Source organism: Mercenaria mercenaria, chromosome 7, assembly GCF_021730395.1.
Source record: "Mercenaria mercenaria strain notata chromosome 7, MADL_Memer_1, whole genome shotgun sequence".
NCBI lineage: Eukaryota > Metazoa > Mollusca > Bivalvia > Venerida > Veneridae > Mercenaria > Mercenaria mercenaria.
This window is the reverse complement of record NC_069367.1, coordinates 28651238-28669616: the sequence shown is the minus strand read 5'-3', so window position 1 is coordinate 28669616 and position 18379 is coordinate 28651238. Positions and strand designations below refer to the sequence as shown.

At 36.0% G+C, this 18379-nt stretch overlaps 1 protein-coding gene across 2 annotated transcripts in view; it reads left to right on the top strand.

The window, feature by feature from the left end:
• The window catches only part of LOC123554502 (ras GTPase-activating protein 3-like), a 35248-nt gene extending 18873 nt beyond the window's left edge, over window positions 1-16375 (top strand). The window contains exons 15-21 of one of the 2 annotated variants that reach the window (XM_053547907.1): window positions 1740-1929; window positions 2428-2498; window positions 3511-3600; window positions 5500-5654; window positions 6900-6917; window positions 12639-12816; window positions 13537-16375. In XM_053547907.1, the coding sequence (XP_053403882.1) occupies window positions 1740-1929; window positions 2428-2498; window positions 3511-3600; window positions 5500-5654; window positions 6900-6917; window positions 12639-12816; window positions 13537-13600 (766 nt within the window). In that variant the 3' untranslated portion in view covers window positions 13601-16375. The remainder of the gene's footprint in view (window positions 1-1739; window positions 1930-2427; window positions 2499-3510; window positions 3601-5499; window positions 5655-6899; window positions 6918-12638; window positions 12817-13536) is intronic. The other variant, XM_053547908.1, reaches the window with a different exon arrangement.
• Window positions 16376-18379: the final 2004 nt, after the last annotated feature.

Sequence of the window (18379 nt, the reverse complement as noted above, 5' to 3'; positions counted from 1 at the left end):
AAGTGTCAATCAATAATATTGTAAGCCGCCGCCATTTTGAAAATTTTCAATCGGCGTGTAAAAAGCCGATAAACTTAACGAGAGCATGATCTTATGCAACAATTGTATATTATTCTTTCAATTTATGAAAGATTACTTCAAAAATTATTTCAATTACCATGATTACGGTCAATTTTTGTAAATGAATTGCTCAGGTACTGTGGATAAAAAATGATTTCGCGGACATCAGAACTGCCGTACAAAATATTGTAAAAAGATCGCCATTATCTACGAGTTTGGTATTATTTTTGAAAAAAATCAATAAATAAATCAATTAAATGTATAAACCTGAACAAGTTGATGCAAAAATCAGGCATTATAAAAGCACGAGAAGCGAAACATGAATGAAAATTTTCACGGCGTTTTGATCGTGCACCTGTTAAATTTACGAGTTTCGGACATGTAAATTTCGGATAAAAATTTAAAAGCGACTTTTTCATAGCTAAGTGTATACTTTATTTAGAAATTCATGAAAATGATAATGCAAGAATAAATTTCCTTAAATAATTACTGTTTATAAGTTACAGCTAGACCCATAGAAAGTGGATATATATAGGCAGGAAACTGAGTGAATGCTATGCCGATTCTTCTCCTTAAATTCCTCAACTTCTCCCTAAATTCTTTGGAGGGAGAAGTCACTTCTCCCTAGGATGATCCCTGCGCATATCATACAATTTATTGTTTTGGCCAAAATAGCCATTTCATAGGTATATGAATTCTTTTATCTCAAGTTACAAAGATAAAATGAATATTCATTCAGATTGATTTTAAGGTAGTTCTGCACGTTTGGATCGAAATTTTTTCTACAATGTAGAATTTGATTAAACTCTGATTTTTCAAAACTTCAGAATATACCTAGAAAATTCAGCAAATAAAAAAGATAGGGTCGTGTGCATGATTTTTTGCTAGACTAATTTGAAAAATTTGGACCTCACGCAATATTTCATAATGGGAGTCTATGGGAAAATCATAAATTTCATAACATTTTCGGGAATAGAAATTTTTCTACAATGTAGATTTTGATGAAACTTCTCACAGTTGTAAATAAATATATGGGCTATAATTTGGTGAAATAAAATGTATAGGTCCATGTGCTTATTTTTGAGGTATTTGACCAAGATTAAAGTGAACCGGACTTTTCACGCTAATTTTAAGACATTTTTTGAATTTTTTAACGTGTCATATATTTTAATGTCATATTTTGACTTAAGTAATATAGCAGCAGTGCCATTGTAATAAATTTACTCACAGGTTTCGATTAAATCATAAAATTATTTTCATTTCCGTACGCCGAATCCAGGCTTTATTCTACGTTTTCCGGATAAATGACGTTACGCTATCACTTCCGGTTTATCAAACGTGCAGAACTACCTTAAGGACTTGCACAATGATAAAATCTCAAGAAAACCCTTATTGAACTCACAGAATTAAATAGACTTTTAGTAAAATAATTTTGTTGATAAAATAGTATTGTTAAATGTGGCATATTTACCATAGTTGGTCATTTACTGTAAAAAAAATCTTTTCTTAGACACATGATTTCATGGCTTTGACCAAAATAAGGTGTTATGAGTTTATGGATAGCAACTTTTGAATATAAAACGAATTGGGATTTTACTTCTTCATTGGCATTTTATTCTGTGGTAGACTAAATCCTGATATACACATATGATTTCACTGTATTCTTATCTTTTCTTCAGAATGCTGATCAAAAGAGCACAGGGTCGCAAAAAGTTTGGTGTGAAAAACTTTAAGCAGCGGTATTTCTGTCTGACCAATAAAAGTCTGACATACTCCAAGTATAAAGGAGGTATACCATTATGTGAGATCCCTGTAGAAGATGTATTGGCAGTTGAAAAGCTTGAGGAACAGTCCTTTAAGATGAAATATGTAAGTATAGTTTAGACATGGAATATCCAGTCATCACATATATACGCATAGTTTTTCTTGAGTTGCTGCTTTGAATATATATATATATATCTGTATAAGTATTTAATAAACACCTTGATTCAGTTTTGATGATGAATGTTAATGTACTGAATGGATTTACATGTTCGAAACTGTCTTATGTAAAGTAATTGGTTCTACCCATGTGCTTGCCCGGGATGAAATGATGCACAGAGGGGCGCCTAGGGTCTTCCTCCACAGTCAAAAGCTGGAAAGTCTCTCTATGACTTATAATTGTGTCATTGTGACATTATACCCAACATTTGAATGTTGAAAGAAGTTGTTTGTCATTATATTATATATCACTGCTGGCCAGTATTATTTCAAGGAAATGTCGACTCCTATGTATTTTTTCTGACATGACAATCTACTATCTGCAACTGAAACCTGTGTCTCTGGTGTGCACAGATGTAAAAATATAAATGCCTTTTTTTTTTTTAGATGTTTCAAGTTGTTCAACCTACCAGAGCCCTGTATGTACAAGCAAGCAATTGTATAGAAGAAAAAGAATGGTTTGTATTTTTTTTGTACTTAGATATATTATATATTATACTGTCATACCATTGTTATATATATCCCACAAGAAAAAGTAAAAGTGTAACAATTGTAATTATCTTCTTCTGGAAAAGCAGCTAATCAGTGAATTTTGATTTTGTTCAGATGGTGAAATCAAAGGCTACTCTGCATAGCCAGAAGTTCTTGTCCAATCTACACCTTTTAACCCATGTAAAAGATTTTCAAATAGCCTAGTACACATGCTTCCCATAAGGAGGTGATGTGCAAAAATGCAACTTTCACTTACTAATAGGTTTTACAGTTAGCTCATAGTTTAGATGTGCAATATTCTGTTTATGCTGCATATCTTTTTAACCCCTTTAAAGATTTTCAAATAACATGAAAAAAATGCTTACCATAATCATGTGACAATACACAGAACTCAGCTCATCAGTCTGGTGGAACTAAGATTTTTGGAAAGACATCTGTCTTATTTTCAAAGCAGTTTCTAGTTACAAAGATGAACAGTTTAAGGTAATGTAAGTCACATTTTAACAGTCTGATTCTAGTGTTTAACAATAGAAAAAAGTTGTCATGTGTCAGGTTCCTGTCTTGAGAAATTCTTCTTGGTTCTGTCTGATTCAATACTGTTGGAAGTAAGTGCCACTAACAAAAAACAGAATTAATCTCTATCTCTTATCACGGAGCTTGGTTCTATATTTCAGGCTTGTGCTGTAACAGTCCTGTTATATTTCAGGTTAGTGTTAAAACAGTCTGGTTCTATATTTCAGGCTAGTGTTAAAACAGTCTGGTTCTATATTTCAGGCTAGTGTTAAAACTGTCTGGTTCTATATTTTAGGCTAGTGTTAAAACAGTCTGGTTCTGTATTTCAGGCTAGTGTTAAAACATTCTGGTTCTATATCTCAGGATAGTACTGTAACAATCTTGTTCTATATTTCAGGCTATTGCTGTAACAATCTGGATCTATATTTCAGGCTAGTTCTGTAACAGTCTAGTTCTATATTTCAGGCTAGATGTGTTGATGAAAGTGAGTGCTGCCAACAAGAACAGACTAAATCTCTATCATCCTGCTGCTTACATCAATGGCCATTGGCTCTGGTATGTAACCATACAAAAAATTAAATCTTTTTAGTTAATTACTTTGCTTTCTTCTTTAATTGATACATGGATATTATGTATTTTTATCCTGTGTTATGTTTGTTAGGAAACTTAACAGAGTGCTCAAGGTGACCATCTAGAATTGTTGGATGTCTGCTGGCTGTCCATCCATCTGACTATCTTTCCACAGGTCTTTAAAGATAATCTCCTACTTAACTACCAAGCCAGCTTAACCAAATTTCTCAGGAGTGATCCATGGGGTCCCATTTCAGATTCTTTTATGTTAAGGTCATGTGTGCAGAATCCTGGATGCCATTGCAACCAGAAGGAAAGACATCAAACATCTTCTTGTAAACTGCTGGCCAACACAGAAATGTTAATTTGGTGATCTGCCAAATTTCTTCAAGCTCACACCAACATTACCACCTCTTTCCCTCCTCCAGTCCACTTCTACTTTTAGGTTATAGTATTTCTGGTATTGTCTCTTATTATCACTTCATCATCCCCACCTCTTCCACAATTTTTTTTCACCATTTTTAGCTCACCTGAGCACAAAGTGCCCATAGTGAGGTATTGTGATCATGCTGTGTCTGTCGTCGGTTCGTTCATCAAGTCTGTTGCCAACAATTGTGTTTAAACGACATCTCCTCCAAAGCCACTGAATGGATTTTGATGAAACTTGGCCTGGGTGTGCCTTGAGTGGTCCTCTTCTAAAATTGTTCAAACGGTTCTGCTTGGTTGTGCATAGGGGCCGCCAGAGCTAAGAATAGAAAAATCTTCACATGACATCTCCTGCTAAACCAATGATCCGATTTTTAAATAATTTTACACAAATGGTCCTTCTGTCACCCTCTACCAAGGTTATTCAAATTCTACTGATTCGTCAAAAAACATGGCTGCCAGGGGGCATGGTCACTTTTCACTATATGTATATAGTGGAAATTAAAAAAATCTTCTTGTGTGAAACTGCTAGCCCACTTTTAAAATAATTTCACACAAATGGTCCTTGTGTGACCCTCTACCAAGATTGTTCAAATTATTTTGATTTGTCAAAAAATATGGCTGCCAGAAGGCATGGCCACTTTTCACTATATGTATATAGGGGAAACTTTAAAATCTTCTTGTGTGAAATTGCTAGCCCGATTTTAAAATAATTTTACACAAATGGTCCTTATTTGACCCTCTACCAATATTGTTCAGATTATTCCGATTCGTTAAAAAACATGGCCGCCGGAGGGCATGGACACTTTTCATCAATAATTTCTTTAAACAACATCTCCTTCAAAACCACTGAATGGATTTTGATGAAACTTTACACAAACAATCTCTGGGTACCCCTCTTTCAAAGTTGTTCAATGGTTCCGGTTCATTGAACATATGGGTCTTTTTGGTTTAAAATAGGTTTTCAGCTACCACACTTACCTTTTTCTCTTGAGCTTTGGTATTTGGCATTTGATATAAGGGTTTAACTCTCTACCAAATTATTGCCCAAAGGTCAGAAATGGCCATGCCGCTATATGTGACATGTACTTTCTATAGGCTTTTATATAAGAAACTTTGAAAATCTTCTTCTCTGAATCAATAATAGCTAGAGCCTTGATTTTTGGCATATGATATCAGAGCTGTACTGTCTTACTATTGGCCTAGGTTAAAGAATGTGTGTGATGGCTAACATAGAAGAAACCTATCAATACTTGTACCATTACATTGTACAAACACACTTAAAGCCTTATACACAGGTGAGCCCTTTAGGGTCAATGACCCTCTTGTCTGATATTTGCTGCCGACACCTTAACCACTACGCCACTGCTCCCCTTCATTGGAATCGATAGCCTGTATTGAAATCGGAAATAATTTCTGTTAAAGCCTAAGTTTATGTAACAATTTTTTCTGTTGCAGTTGTAAAGAACAAGATCAGACAACTCCAGGTTGTTCGAAAGTGTCAGGTTACCTCCCTTTAGCTAATGTACAAGTGGATATAGACAGTGACAGAGAGATTGAGAAAATACATGCGTTACTACTTAACAACATGGATAAACTTGAAGCAATGCAAGGTGATACTTTCATTCAGTTTTGAGTCAGTAAAACAAGCTGATTAATTACTAGCATTTAGTTGGTTTTTGCTGCTTTGTTAGCTTGTTAGATAGAGCACAAGACTAAACTGTTAAGAGGCCGCAAGTTTGATCTGTTTTCATTGATAATATAATAGAAGATGGGGCTTTAGTGACCGAATGGTTAAGGTCGTTGACTTTAAATTACTGTAAAATCATTAAATTTCGTGGGCATGAAATTTCGTGGTTTTGGTCAAAACGGCAATTTCGTGGGGATATGAATTCGTGGATTTCAACTTTTGAATATAAAATGAAAGGGAATTTTACTTGTTCATTGGGATTAGATTTCGTGGATTGAGTCAACCACGAAATCCACGAAAATTAGTCCCCCATGAATATTAATGATTTCACAGTACCTGCCCCTTACTGATATGGGTTTGAAACCTGGCTTGGGATGTAGAATTGTTCATGTGAGGAAACCATCAAGTTGTCTTACAGAAGGTCAGTGCCTATGCCTTATATAAAGCTCGGAGGGGCATCACGAGTCATTCTCCATCAAGCAAAACTGGAAAGTAGCAGTGTGACCTATAACTGTGTTGGTGAGACATTATACCCAACAAAAATAAAAGAAAACAAGACTACATTTTAAGAGCTGGGCCATGAGTTTGATCCCTAGGCCAAGCAGTGTTTTTGCTGTTCTGATAGATGGCAGTACATGTAACGTCATTTTGTCGTCTGCCTCTTGTACATCTGGGAAAATTAGTTAGCTGCAGTACATGTAACATCATTTTGTCGTCTGCCTCTTGTACATCTGGGAAAGTTAGTTAGCTACTTGCAGATAACACATACTTGTATGAAAGCTGGGAAAACTGGATAGGTTAATAAATGTTGAAAAACAGCTTAGTCCAATTCTGTGCAATTATTGCAAGTTTATGGGCATAACATTTTGCTTCTGAACTTGAATTTGTGGATTTCCACGTACCAAGATATCAAGAGTGGGAAACTTGCTTGTTTGTTTAGATTTAATTTCATGGACTGATGCAAGCAGGAAATCCACAAAAAGTTTTCTGCTAGAAATATTAATGATTTCACAGTATCGAAGAAAGAAAGCAAACAAATTTCTTCATTTTCAGTGAATTTGGAGGTAACATATTCGAAGCTGGAGCCTTTTGTGCAATAAAGTTACTTGTAAATAAATATTGATGATTTCTTTTAATTATTCTTTTTCTGTTTTGCTTGAATTATCAGTAAGCTTGAAGGAATATGGTAAGTTACGACACGCTTGCAGTGATGTTGTGTTTATTGTTTTATACCTTGTTTTGTATAACAGAGGTGGGGGAAACTGAGACAATTTATTAGACTTACAGTCTAGTAAAGTTTCTTCGGACCAATCTCAGTATTTAAGCACCTGACTGGCTGTTACAGAGGATATTCATTTAGCCTTTAGCCTGCTGTCGGCAAGTGTTTCAGCCTTAAAGTTTGCGGCCAGTGCAGACCAAGATCAGCCAGCACATCCAAACTAAAGTCAAAACAAAGAAAAAAAATACAAAAATTTATTGCTGATGTTATAAAACACTGATTGGTTTGCTGGCCAGTAAGTGTATAATATTTCACTAAGAGATCAGGTTCCTCGACCTTTGTCACAAGTTGACAGTTATTTGTAGACACTTTAGGAATGGCAGGAAATCTTTGAATACCTTTAGATCAGATAGTCTCATTTACATGCCTTGAGTATTTTCCAGTTGTTTACGTTTTGTTTTATTTGATCTTGTCCGATTTTTGTTAGTTTAGGTACTTGATTCATAAGAATAATTATGTTACCTACACAAGTACCTATTTTAGGTAGTTTCAGTTTAAGCAATCACCAGTCTAAGATATTCTGTAACCTAATTACTTTAGTTTTTCTGTACAAATTGATGTGACTGTAAAAAAGTTTTTTGGTAGATCTTGAGGGAAAACTTAGACTGTCCTGTTTCTACCTGTTTTGATGTTATTCCTTTTATAATTTTTATGATTATTTTTCTGTGGTTTTATTTGAACCCAAACTAGAAAAAAATTTCACTTTTTTCACCTAAATTTTGCACAAATGAAAACCCATCATAGCAAATACACAGTTTCAAACCTTTCACTCTTGAACAGTGTTAATTCAAATGTGTGTTTTATTTGTCATGTTGTGTATTGTATGAACTATGAAGTTGTCTGTAATGTAAAGTTTTTACCTGTAATGTTAGTAAGATCTAGTTAACACAAGTTTGCTTTCAGATCACCTGTACTTTGATAATGTTTGCATTACATTCTTGTCTGGGATTTATTTTATGCTGTTGTCAGTGGGTTTGCAGTTATGCTGTTGTCATTGGGTTTGCATTATGCTGTTGTCAGTGGGTTTGCAGTTATGCTGTTGTCAGTGGATTTGCAGTTATGCTGTTGTCATTGGGTTTGCATTATGCAGTTGTCAGCGGGTTAGCATTACACTCTTGTCAGTGGATTTGTATTATGCTCTTTTCAGTGGGTTTGCATTATGCAGTTGTCAGCAGGTTAGCATTACACTCTTGTCAGTGGATTTGTATTATGCTCTTTTCAGTGGGTTTGCATTATGCAGTTGTCAGCAGGTTAGCATTACACTCTTGTCAGTGGATTTGTATTATGCTCTTTTCAGTGGGTTTGCATTATGCAGTTGTCAGCAGGTTAGCATTACACTCTTGTCAGTGGATTTGTATTATGCTCTTTTCAGTGGGTTTGCATTATGCAGTTGTCAGCAGGTTAGCATTACACTCTTGTCAGTGGATTTGTATTATGCTCTTTTCAGTGGGTTTGCATTATGCAGTTGTCAGCAGGTTAGCATTACACTCTTGTCAGTGGATTTGTGTTATGCTAATTTCAAGGGGTTTTCATTATACATTACACTCTTGTCAGTGGATTTGTGTTATGCTAATTTCAAGGGGTTTTCATTATACATTTGTCAGTGGGTTTGCATTACACTCTTGTCAGTGGACTTTTATCATACTGTTGTCAGTGGGTTTGCACTGTGCACTTGTCAGTGAGTTTGCATTGCAGTCTTGTCAGTGGATTTGAGACATGCTTGCTATTTAAGTGGGTTTTGAGGAAGCCATCTTAATCTAGGCTGTTGAAGATCAGTTGTTGTATCTAGATAACTGCCAGTGCTTGAAATAATGCCCAGAGAAGCATCTGAGAGTCTTCTGTCACCTCCAGATTATTGCTGTATGATTGGAACTGTGTGTTTAACTTTTACCCTGCTAAATTTCTATAATGACTTATCCACCATTCAATTTGGAAGTACCATTAACTTTTAAAAGGGATGCTTACCACAAAGATACTGACTTCATTGCAAACAGTGTAGATCATGATCAGACTGCACGGATGATCATGATATACACTGTCGCAAAGGCAGAATCAATCGTGTCCAGCATGATAAGGGTTAAAAAAGCAGAAACATACATAACCAATGAACAAGTGTAAATTTTACCACAGTTTTCATTTTGTTGGTCAAGCTACAGTCACACATACAGATATGTCCGTGCGTTGAGGTACGGTGCGGATAAGACTGATCTGTGGGGGAGTCAACACGGATAAGTACGGAGCAGTACGTCTTAGTACAGGAAAAATAGTGAGAAACTGGGAACAAAAAAATACAGGACGCGAATAAGTACGGATAGGTACGGCGTACTACGTTGAACTACATTTTACTGCGCCTGACAACTAGCCCAGTGCGTTGACGGATCTGCGGTGAACTACGTTGAACTACGCTTAAGTTAAGACAGCCTCGGATAACTACATTAAGCTACGGATCAATACGCATAACTATGTTCGCATTAAGGTTTAGTAACGGGTCGGTAAGTTTCATATAAATAGGACATGTTTAACACGGATAACTACGTTTAGTACGTTTAACTACGGATGAAATAAGTTTCGACCAAGTTGGACTAAGTCATGCTCAAATGGCCACGGATGGCTCAAACTTTTGTGCATGTTCAAAACTTGCAAGTTTGGAGTACGTCTTGAATAAGTTTTGACCAAGTGTTAATACGGATTGATACGGATAACTACTTTGAGGTGCAGCTCAGGTACGGATCGATACGGATTGCTACGTTTCTATCCGTGGCTAAACGTAGCTATCTGCGCCGTATGTGTGACTGGGGTATTAAGGAGTTTACTCATATTACCTAAATTCAGGGCTCTTTGAAACTGACATTTGGGTCTATGACATTTGGTCCAGTCATAACATTTCCATTTGTAAGACATTGACAGGAGAATCATTAAATATTCAAATTTTCTTTTACAGTTGTGCCATGTTAAATGTTTTTTTATGAATGAAACTTCAAAATATCTTCATATGAAAGAAAACAATTAAAGATTTTCAACACCTGTGAAACAATACCCTAGTGTTTTGGATTTGATGTTTTGATAAATGAACCGTGCCATGAGAAAACCAACATAGTGGGTTTGCGACCGGCATGGATCCAGACCAGCCTGCGCATCCGCGCAGTCTGGTCAGGATCCATGCTGTTCACTTTCAAAGCCTATTGGAATTAGAGAAACTGTTAGCAAACAGCATGGATCCTGACAAGACTGCGCGAATGCGCAGGCTGGTCTGGATCCATGCTGATCGCAAACCCACTATGTTGGTTTTCTCATGGCACGGCTCAAATGTAATTTCTAGAGGGAAAAGGTAACAAAAGCATTTTGTTTCAAATTTTCAATGACTTGAAAAACCTCAGACCCATTTAAGGGAGGTAATCATAAATATATAAATTCAGTCAATAAAACTTCCTACATCCTAGGTAAGTATTCAACAAGAACCCAACATTCTTAAAAAACATAGCTAAGAGATGAAAGGAAGTTGAAAGGGTTTAGATTCATATTCTTATTTGAATATCACATTTGTGCAGCTAATCTATATAAAGCGTAATGGGTCTTTAAGCTAGTGACCACTGCTCGGGGTTGTTTTTAGCTCACCTGTCACAAAGTGACAAGGTGAGCTTTTGTGATCGCGCGGTGTCCGTCGTCCGTGCGTGCGTCTGTAAACTTTTGCTTGTGACCACTCTAGGGGTCACATTTTTCATGGGATCTTTATGAAAGTTGGTCAGAATGTTCATCTTGATGATATCTAGGTCAAGTTAGAAACTGGGTCACGTGCCTTCAAAAACTAGGTCAGTAGGTCTAAAAATAGAAAAATCTTGTGACCTCTCTAGAGGCCATATACATGTATTTCACAAGATCTTCATGAAAATTGGTCAGAATGTTCACCTTGATGATATCTAGGTCAAGTTCGAAACTGGGTCACGTGCCTTCAAAAACTAGGTCAGTAGGTCTAAAAATAGAAAAACCTTGTGACCTCTCTAGAGGCCATATATTTCACAAGATCTTCATGAAAATTGGTCAGAACGTTCACCTCGATGATATCTAGGTCAAGTTCAAAACTGGGTCACGTGCCTTCAAAATCTAGGTCAGTAGGTCAAATAATAGAAAAACCTTGTGACCTCTCTAAAGGCCATATTTTTCATGGGATCTGTATGAAAGTTGGTCTGAATGTTCATCTTGATGATATCTAGGTCAAGTTCGAAACTGGGTCACGTGCGATCAAAAACTAGGTCAGTAGGTCTAAAAATAGAAAAACCTTGTGACCTCTCTAGAGGCCATATATTTCATGAGATCTTCATGAAAATTGGTCAGAATGTTCACCTTGATGATATCTAGATCAAGTTCGAAAGTGGGTCACGTGCAGTCAAAAACTAGGTCAGTAGGTCAAATAATAGAAAAACCTTGTGACCTCTCTAGAGGCCATATTTTTCACGGGAACTGTATGAAAGTTGGTGTGAATGTTCATCTTGATGATATCTAGGTCAAGTTCGAAAGTGGGTCACCTGCCTTCAAAAACTAGGTCAGTAGGTCAAATAATAGAAAAACCTTGTGACCTCTCTAAAGGCCATATTTTTCATGGAATCTGTATGAAAGTTGGTCTGAATGTTCATCTTAATGATATCTAAGTCAAGTTCGAAACAGGGTCATGTGCAGTCAAAAACTAGGTCAGTAGGTCTAAAAATAGAAAAACCTTGTGACCTCCTAGAGGCCATACTTGTGAATGGATCTCCATAAAATTGCTCAGAATGTTCACCTTGATGATATCTAGGTCAAGTTCGAGACTGGGTCACGTGCCTTAAAAAACTAGGTCAGTAGGGCAAATAATAAAAAAACCTTGTGACCTCTCTAGAGGCCATACTTTTCATGGGATCTGTATGAAAGTTGGTCTGAATGTTCATCTTGATGATATCTAGGTCAAGTTTGAAACTGGGTCAACTGCGGTCAAAAACTAGGTCAGTAGGTCTAAAATTATTAAAATCTTTTGACCTCTCTAGAGACCATATTTTTCAATGGATCTTCATGAAAATTAATCTGAATGTTCACCTTGATGATATCTAGGTCAGTTTCAAAACTGGGTCACGTGCGGTCAAAATCTAGGCCAGTAGGTATAAAAATAGAAAAACCTTGTGACCTCTCTAGAGGCCATATTTTTCATGAGATCTTCATAAAAATTAGTAAGAATGTTCACCTTGCTGATATCTGGGTAAAGTTCAAAACAGGGTCACGTACCTTAAAAAACTAGGTCAATAGGTCAAATAATAGAAAAACCTTGTGACCTCTGTAGAGACCATATTTTTCAATGGATCTTCATGAAAATTGGTCAGAATTTTTATCTTGATAATATCTAGGTTAAGTTCAAAACTGGGTCACATGAGCTCAAAAACTAGGTCACTATGTCAAATAATAGAAAAAAACGACGTCATACTCAAAACTGGGTCATGTGGGAAGAGGTGAACGATTCAGGACCATCATGGTCCTCTTGTCTTTATAATGTAATGCAGATGCCAGTGCAGCCACAGTTTAAAGTGCAATCAGGAAACCATATCAGTTTTGTTACTGAGAAAGAAAATTCCGGACTATTAATATTGGTACCTATATGTGTTACAGATGCTTGTGGAGCCCTAGAAGTGTACTCTGGGAACCAGTTCAGTGTTGCCATGGAGATAGAAGACTCCAAGTCATGTTTTGAGATGTTGAATGAGATGCTGAAATGTGTGATAGGCCTCGAACAAGAACACATGCAGTATCAGAAAACTGTTCAAAAACAACATGTGAAAGGATCTTTGTAAGTGGAAGGGAGGACTTCCCAGACTTCCCTTTTCTTGTTTCATTTAGCATATTTTATTTACCTTATGCCTCTTGACAGGAAAATACGCAAATCATGAAAAAGCAGTCTTTTTTTTTTTTAAAAAATAATCAGTATTTTGTGAAATTAAATGACTGTCTATTATCCTTCAATTCAAGTTGTTAAAATTATTTTCAAATGTAATATGATGATTTTGTCATACAGTATGTATCTGTAAAAGAAATAACAGCAGTATACACGTACATAATCCAGTAAAGGGGTTAGAAAGGCTAAGCCTGAAACTATAGGCACTAATTTGATTGCATTTTTCACATGCTTTTACAAAAGCATGAATTACATTTATTAGTAGGTTATGAATAGTACTTGCTTTAATTTGCTTCTTTCAGGCTTCAGCCTCTGTATTCTGAAGAAAGTTCCATATGCATGATTTTTTTTAGCTAGATTTAGATGACGGTGGAAAATTTACTAATTTGTAACAGTGATAATATAATTATATCTATTTACTAATTTGTAACAATAATAATATATCTGTGTTACTCTTATGCCATTTGGCTAGCTTACAGAAGGTCGGTGGTTGTACCCAGGTGCCTGTTCGTGATGAAATAATGTATGAAGGGGCACCTGGGGTCTTCCTCCACCATCAAAGCTGGAATGTTGCCATATGACCTATAAAACGAAACAAAATGCTACTCCTTTCAGTGAGAGTCCAATTGGAGATGACAGTCTGCTCTCAGCTGCTCCAGAAACAGGAACAAAATTGTGAACATTACGAAACTGAGCAGTACTTACTGAATGAAAGAAAAAAACTGATCTGGATAACTAACCAGGCTAAATAAATTTCATCCATTGTCAGTTTGATAGTGTGTGAATCAAGTGTTTTCTCTTTGAATGCAGAAGCAAAGTTGTACATTCAACATTTGTACCCTTACAAAATCAGCAACTGTAAAATACTGAAAATCAAGCACATCCAAGAAGTTAATCAAGTGCATGTAGAGGCCTTTCCAAGTGGATGTAAATCCTGATATCAACAGAAGTGGACAGTTGGAAGAGACAGAACTTGTTCACTTATGATGTTTACTTAATGTTAGCCAGCAGTATTGGTGCCATCTTACGTTTTTGAGACTTACATCGAATGTATGGTATATTTCTAACTTGTTAAAATATAATGAAATCCATTCATCTTTATTCACACATTCCAGTTTGCATGTTTGACAATCATATCTAAGTGATGTTCTGTTCACGATAGTTTTGCAAATTTGTTTAACTTATTATAACATCTCTAGTGTTACATGATAAAACAGCAATGTTACTATCTCTTTGAATATTACATATAATTACAAAAATATATGTGCATGAAATAATTATGTCTCCCACCACACAGTGGTGTGGGAGACATATTAATTTACTCCAGTCTGTGTGTATGTCAGTCTGTCTGTGTGTGTGTGTGTCTGTCACAAAGTTTGTCCGCACTCTTAAGTCAAAGATTTCTCGTCCGATTTTCACCAAACTTGAACAAAATGTGTTTGACCATAAGACCTCGGCCAAGTTCGATAACTAGCCAAATCGGTTTAGGCATATTGGAGTTATGGCCCTTGAATTACCAAATATCTGACTTTTTACCCTTGTCCGCACTCTAAAGTCGAACATTTCTCATCCGATTTTCACCAAACTTAAACAAAATGAGTTTGACCCTGAGACCTCGGCCAAGTTCGATAACTAGCCAAATTGGTCCAGGCATTTTGGAGTTACAGCCATTGAATTACTGAAAAATTGGCCTTTTGACTCTTGTCCGCACTCGAAGTCGAACATTTCTCATCCAATCTTCACCAAACTTGAATAAAACGTGTTTGACCATAAGACCTAGGTTAAGTTTGATAACTAGCCAAATTGGTCCAGGCATTTTGGAGTTATGGCCCTTGAATTACAGAAAAATCAGCCTTTTTACTCTTGTCCGCACTCTGTTGAATATTTCTCATCCGATCTTCACCAAACTTGAACAAAATGTGTTTGACCATAAGACCTCAGACAAGTACGATAATTAGCCGAAACCGTTCAGGCATTTTGGAGTTCTGGCCCTTGAATTGTAGTGAGTAAACAGTATATAAAGACTGACTTGCTATTTAGATGATTAGGCAGTTGTGGGAGACATTCGCTTTTCTCAAAAGCAGCTCTAGTTCCATACGATGTTAAAAAACAGTCTCAAATTTGGGAGTGTATTTAATCATAAGCATATAACTCAAAATTAAGCAGTTGGACTTACCTTTTGATAGAAAATAGGTACATTTATAAAATCTACAGATCTGTAGATGTTTACAGTAGATAAGAATATCTTTCAAAATTGCAGTTTTCTCATGGATACTCCTGAAAACTTGCAGAAGGCCTATTTCTCTCAAATTCAACATGAAAAAACTAAAACATTACCAATATTTTTATGCCCCCGAAGGGAGGCATATAGTTTTTGAACCGTCTGTCGGTCTGTCAGTCTGTCTGTCGGTCTGTCAGTCTGTCCGCAATTTTCGTGTCCGGTCCATATCTTTGTCATCGATGGATGGATTTTCAAATAACTTGGCATGAATGTGTACCACAGTAAGACGATGTGTCGCGTGCAAGACCCAGGTCCGTAGCTCAAAGGTCAAGGTCACACTTAGACATTAAAGGATAGTGCATTGATGGGCGTGTCCGGTCCATATCTTTGTCATCGATGGATGGATTTTCAAATAACTTGGCATGAATGTGTACCACAGTAAGACGACGTGTCGCGCGAAAGACCCAGGTCCGTAGCTCAAAGGTCAAGGTCACACTTAGACGTTACAGGATAGTGCATTGATGGGCGTGTCCGGTCCATATCTTTGTCATCGATGGATGGATTTTCAAATAACTTGGCGTGAATGTGTACTACAGTAAGACGACGTGTCGCGCGAAAGACCCAGGTCCGTAGCTCAAAGGTCAAGGTCACGCTTAGACGTTAAAGGATAGAGCATTGATGGGTGTGTCCGGTCCATATCTTTGTCATCGATGGATGGATTTTCAAATAACTTGGCATGAATGTGTACCACAGTAAGACGACGTGTCGCGCGCAAGACCCAGGTCCGTAGCTCAAAGGTCAAGGTCACACTTAGACTTTAAAAGATAGTGCATTGATGGGCGTGTTCGGTCCATATCTTTGTCATCGATGGATGGATTTTCAAATAACTTGGCATGAATGTGTACCACCGTAAGACGACGTGTCGCACACAAGACCCAGGTCCGTAGCTCAAAGGTCAAGGTCACACTTAGACTTTAAGGTCATTTTTCATGATAGTGCATTGATAGGCGTGTCCGGTCCATATCTTTGTCATTCATACATGGATTTTAAAATACCTACGCATTAATGTGTGACACAGTAAAACGATGTGTCGCGCGCAAGACCCAGTTCCGTAGGTCAAAGGTCCTAAACTCTAACATCGGCCATAACTATATATTCATTCAAAGTGCCATCGGGGGCATGTGTCATCCTATGGAGACAGCTCTTGTTTTTTTTGTTTTTTTTTTAGGAAAATTTTCTTTGTAAATCACAATGCTTTGAAAAATCAGAGTTTACCTGCAACAATCATCAGTATTCTGAATGTGCAGAACTTCTAAGTTGTGCAGAACTATGTTGGCTTCATTTTACAATTACTACTTAGTGATAGGTTTGTTTGAAATACATTTTTAGATGTGCCAGCCTGTATCGAGTACATGTGTACTCTACCATTACTGCGAAACCTCTCTTGAGTGATCACCACCTGAAAATGTTTGTTGTACAGAGGTTGTTCTCTACAGAGGCTGGTTTTCTTAGATTTTTCTGTAATGAAAAATGAAAATACTTTTTGGCTTTGTAGAGAGATAATAACTAGTTGGAATGGTGTTTGAGAGACCGTACTGAATATTTTTATAGACTAAATTTTGAAGTAGTTAGAATAGCTTAGATAGTTTTGAAAAATTACTAAGTTTCAAGTAGAACTGCAGATAGTTTTAAGGTGATTAGACATCACAATTAATGAAAAGTTATTTACAAACCAACTTTGTTTTTATGTATTTGCATTGTAGTATTGCCCATACATCAGTATTGTCCATATATAGACTATTAGGTAAAATTCAGTATGTTGCTTCCAACTGAATGCAACAGTTATTAAGTTACCATATATAAAATTTAGGTTTTAATTTAGGTAAAATGTTGTCCTGGTACCTGGCTATACAGTACTGTACTGTATAGCCAGGTACCGGTATATAGCATACAAACCATATCAGTTGTTTCCTAAGGTATAGAAAACAAAAAGGTAAAATAAAAGTGCACTTAATTATGCTTTATTAATTGCCATGTTTAAATAGGACAGGCTGAACATTTGTATGGGAAATAGATTTTAGTTTTGCATGCTTTGTTTGCAAATAAAACACGGTTTTGAGTTCAGATGCGTAGTAATCTAATCACCTAATCACAAAGGTCAAAGGATCCATGCTGGTCGCAAACACACTATGTTGATTTCTCATGGCACGGCTCTGTTATGTAATAGGAATAAACACAAATACATTCCAGTGAAAAATTTATCTAAAGTCAGTTTGGTATGTGCTGCAAATGAAATATGATTAAGATGAGTTGAATTGAATAAAGACAATACATGTAAATATTACATGAAATAGGGCATTATCGTTGAATTTTTATGTAGTTTGTATTACTGTTACATTCAGTTATGTTGATATAACATTTGTGGTTGGAGGCCAAGAAAGTGTCATTGGAACAGGAATTAAAGGAGTTAGGAAAAGAAAATCCAGGAGTATTAGTCTTATCACACATATTAATGATTTCACCATGTTCACAGTATATGATTTTGTTTTTATTGCACTGTTGTTTATTTGCGAATTTTGTACTTTAAAATAGTCTATACATGTAGTATTTTAATGTTATAGGGACTTTACCTAAGATTTTATCTTGAAAATTCTCAGGTAGGTGAGAAATCCATTATTCTGTAAATTGTTCACCACATTTTATGTATATTTTACCTTTTAGATGCAGTTTGTCAACCACCGGTATGAGTGTAAAACTTGAGTTTGTTGCCGCCTTATTTCACATTTTTTGTTTGTGTGTTTAAATATTTTTCAGCTGTAATACCATTGATAACAACTTTGTCAGTTTGTACGGAATTTGTTGCTTCATTTATGTTCACAAAATTTTGGGTGTATGAAAATTGTTTCCTGCAAAAACGTGTTCGTGAAATAAAGTATGTTATTAATTATCGTGCTATTAATTAAGTGTAAAAGGCATGGGTCATTTGAGATAAAACCTTGCATTGATATAGTGAATTAATTTTTGGAATATTTCAAAACTTTCTTTTGAATAAACTGTTTATGTTAGAAATATTTTAAGCTTAATGTAGTCTGGTAGATGTAGTTGTCTAGTCATTTTTCTTTGTTAATATACTATTTCTTTTTGCATGTTACTTTAAAATTTATCGTTGAACAAAATTGTTATCCAGCATGCAAGATGCTGTTTTTGCATGCCTTTGTGTATATGTGGAAGTTTTTT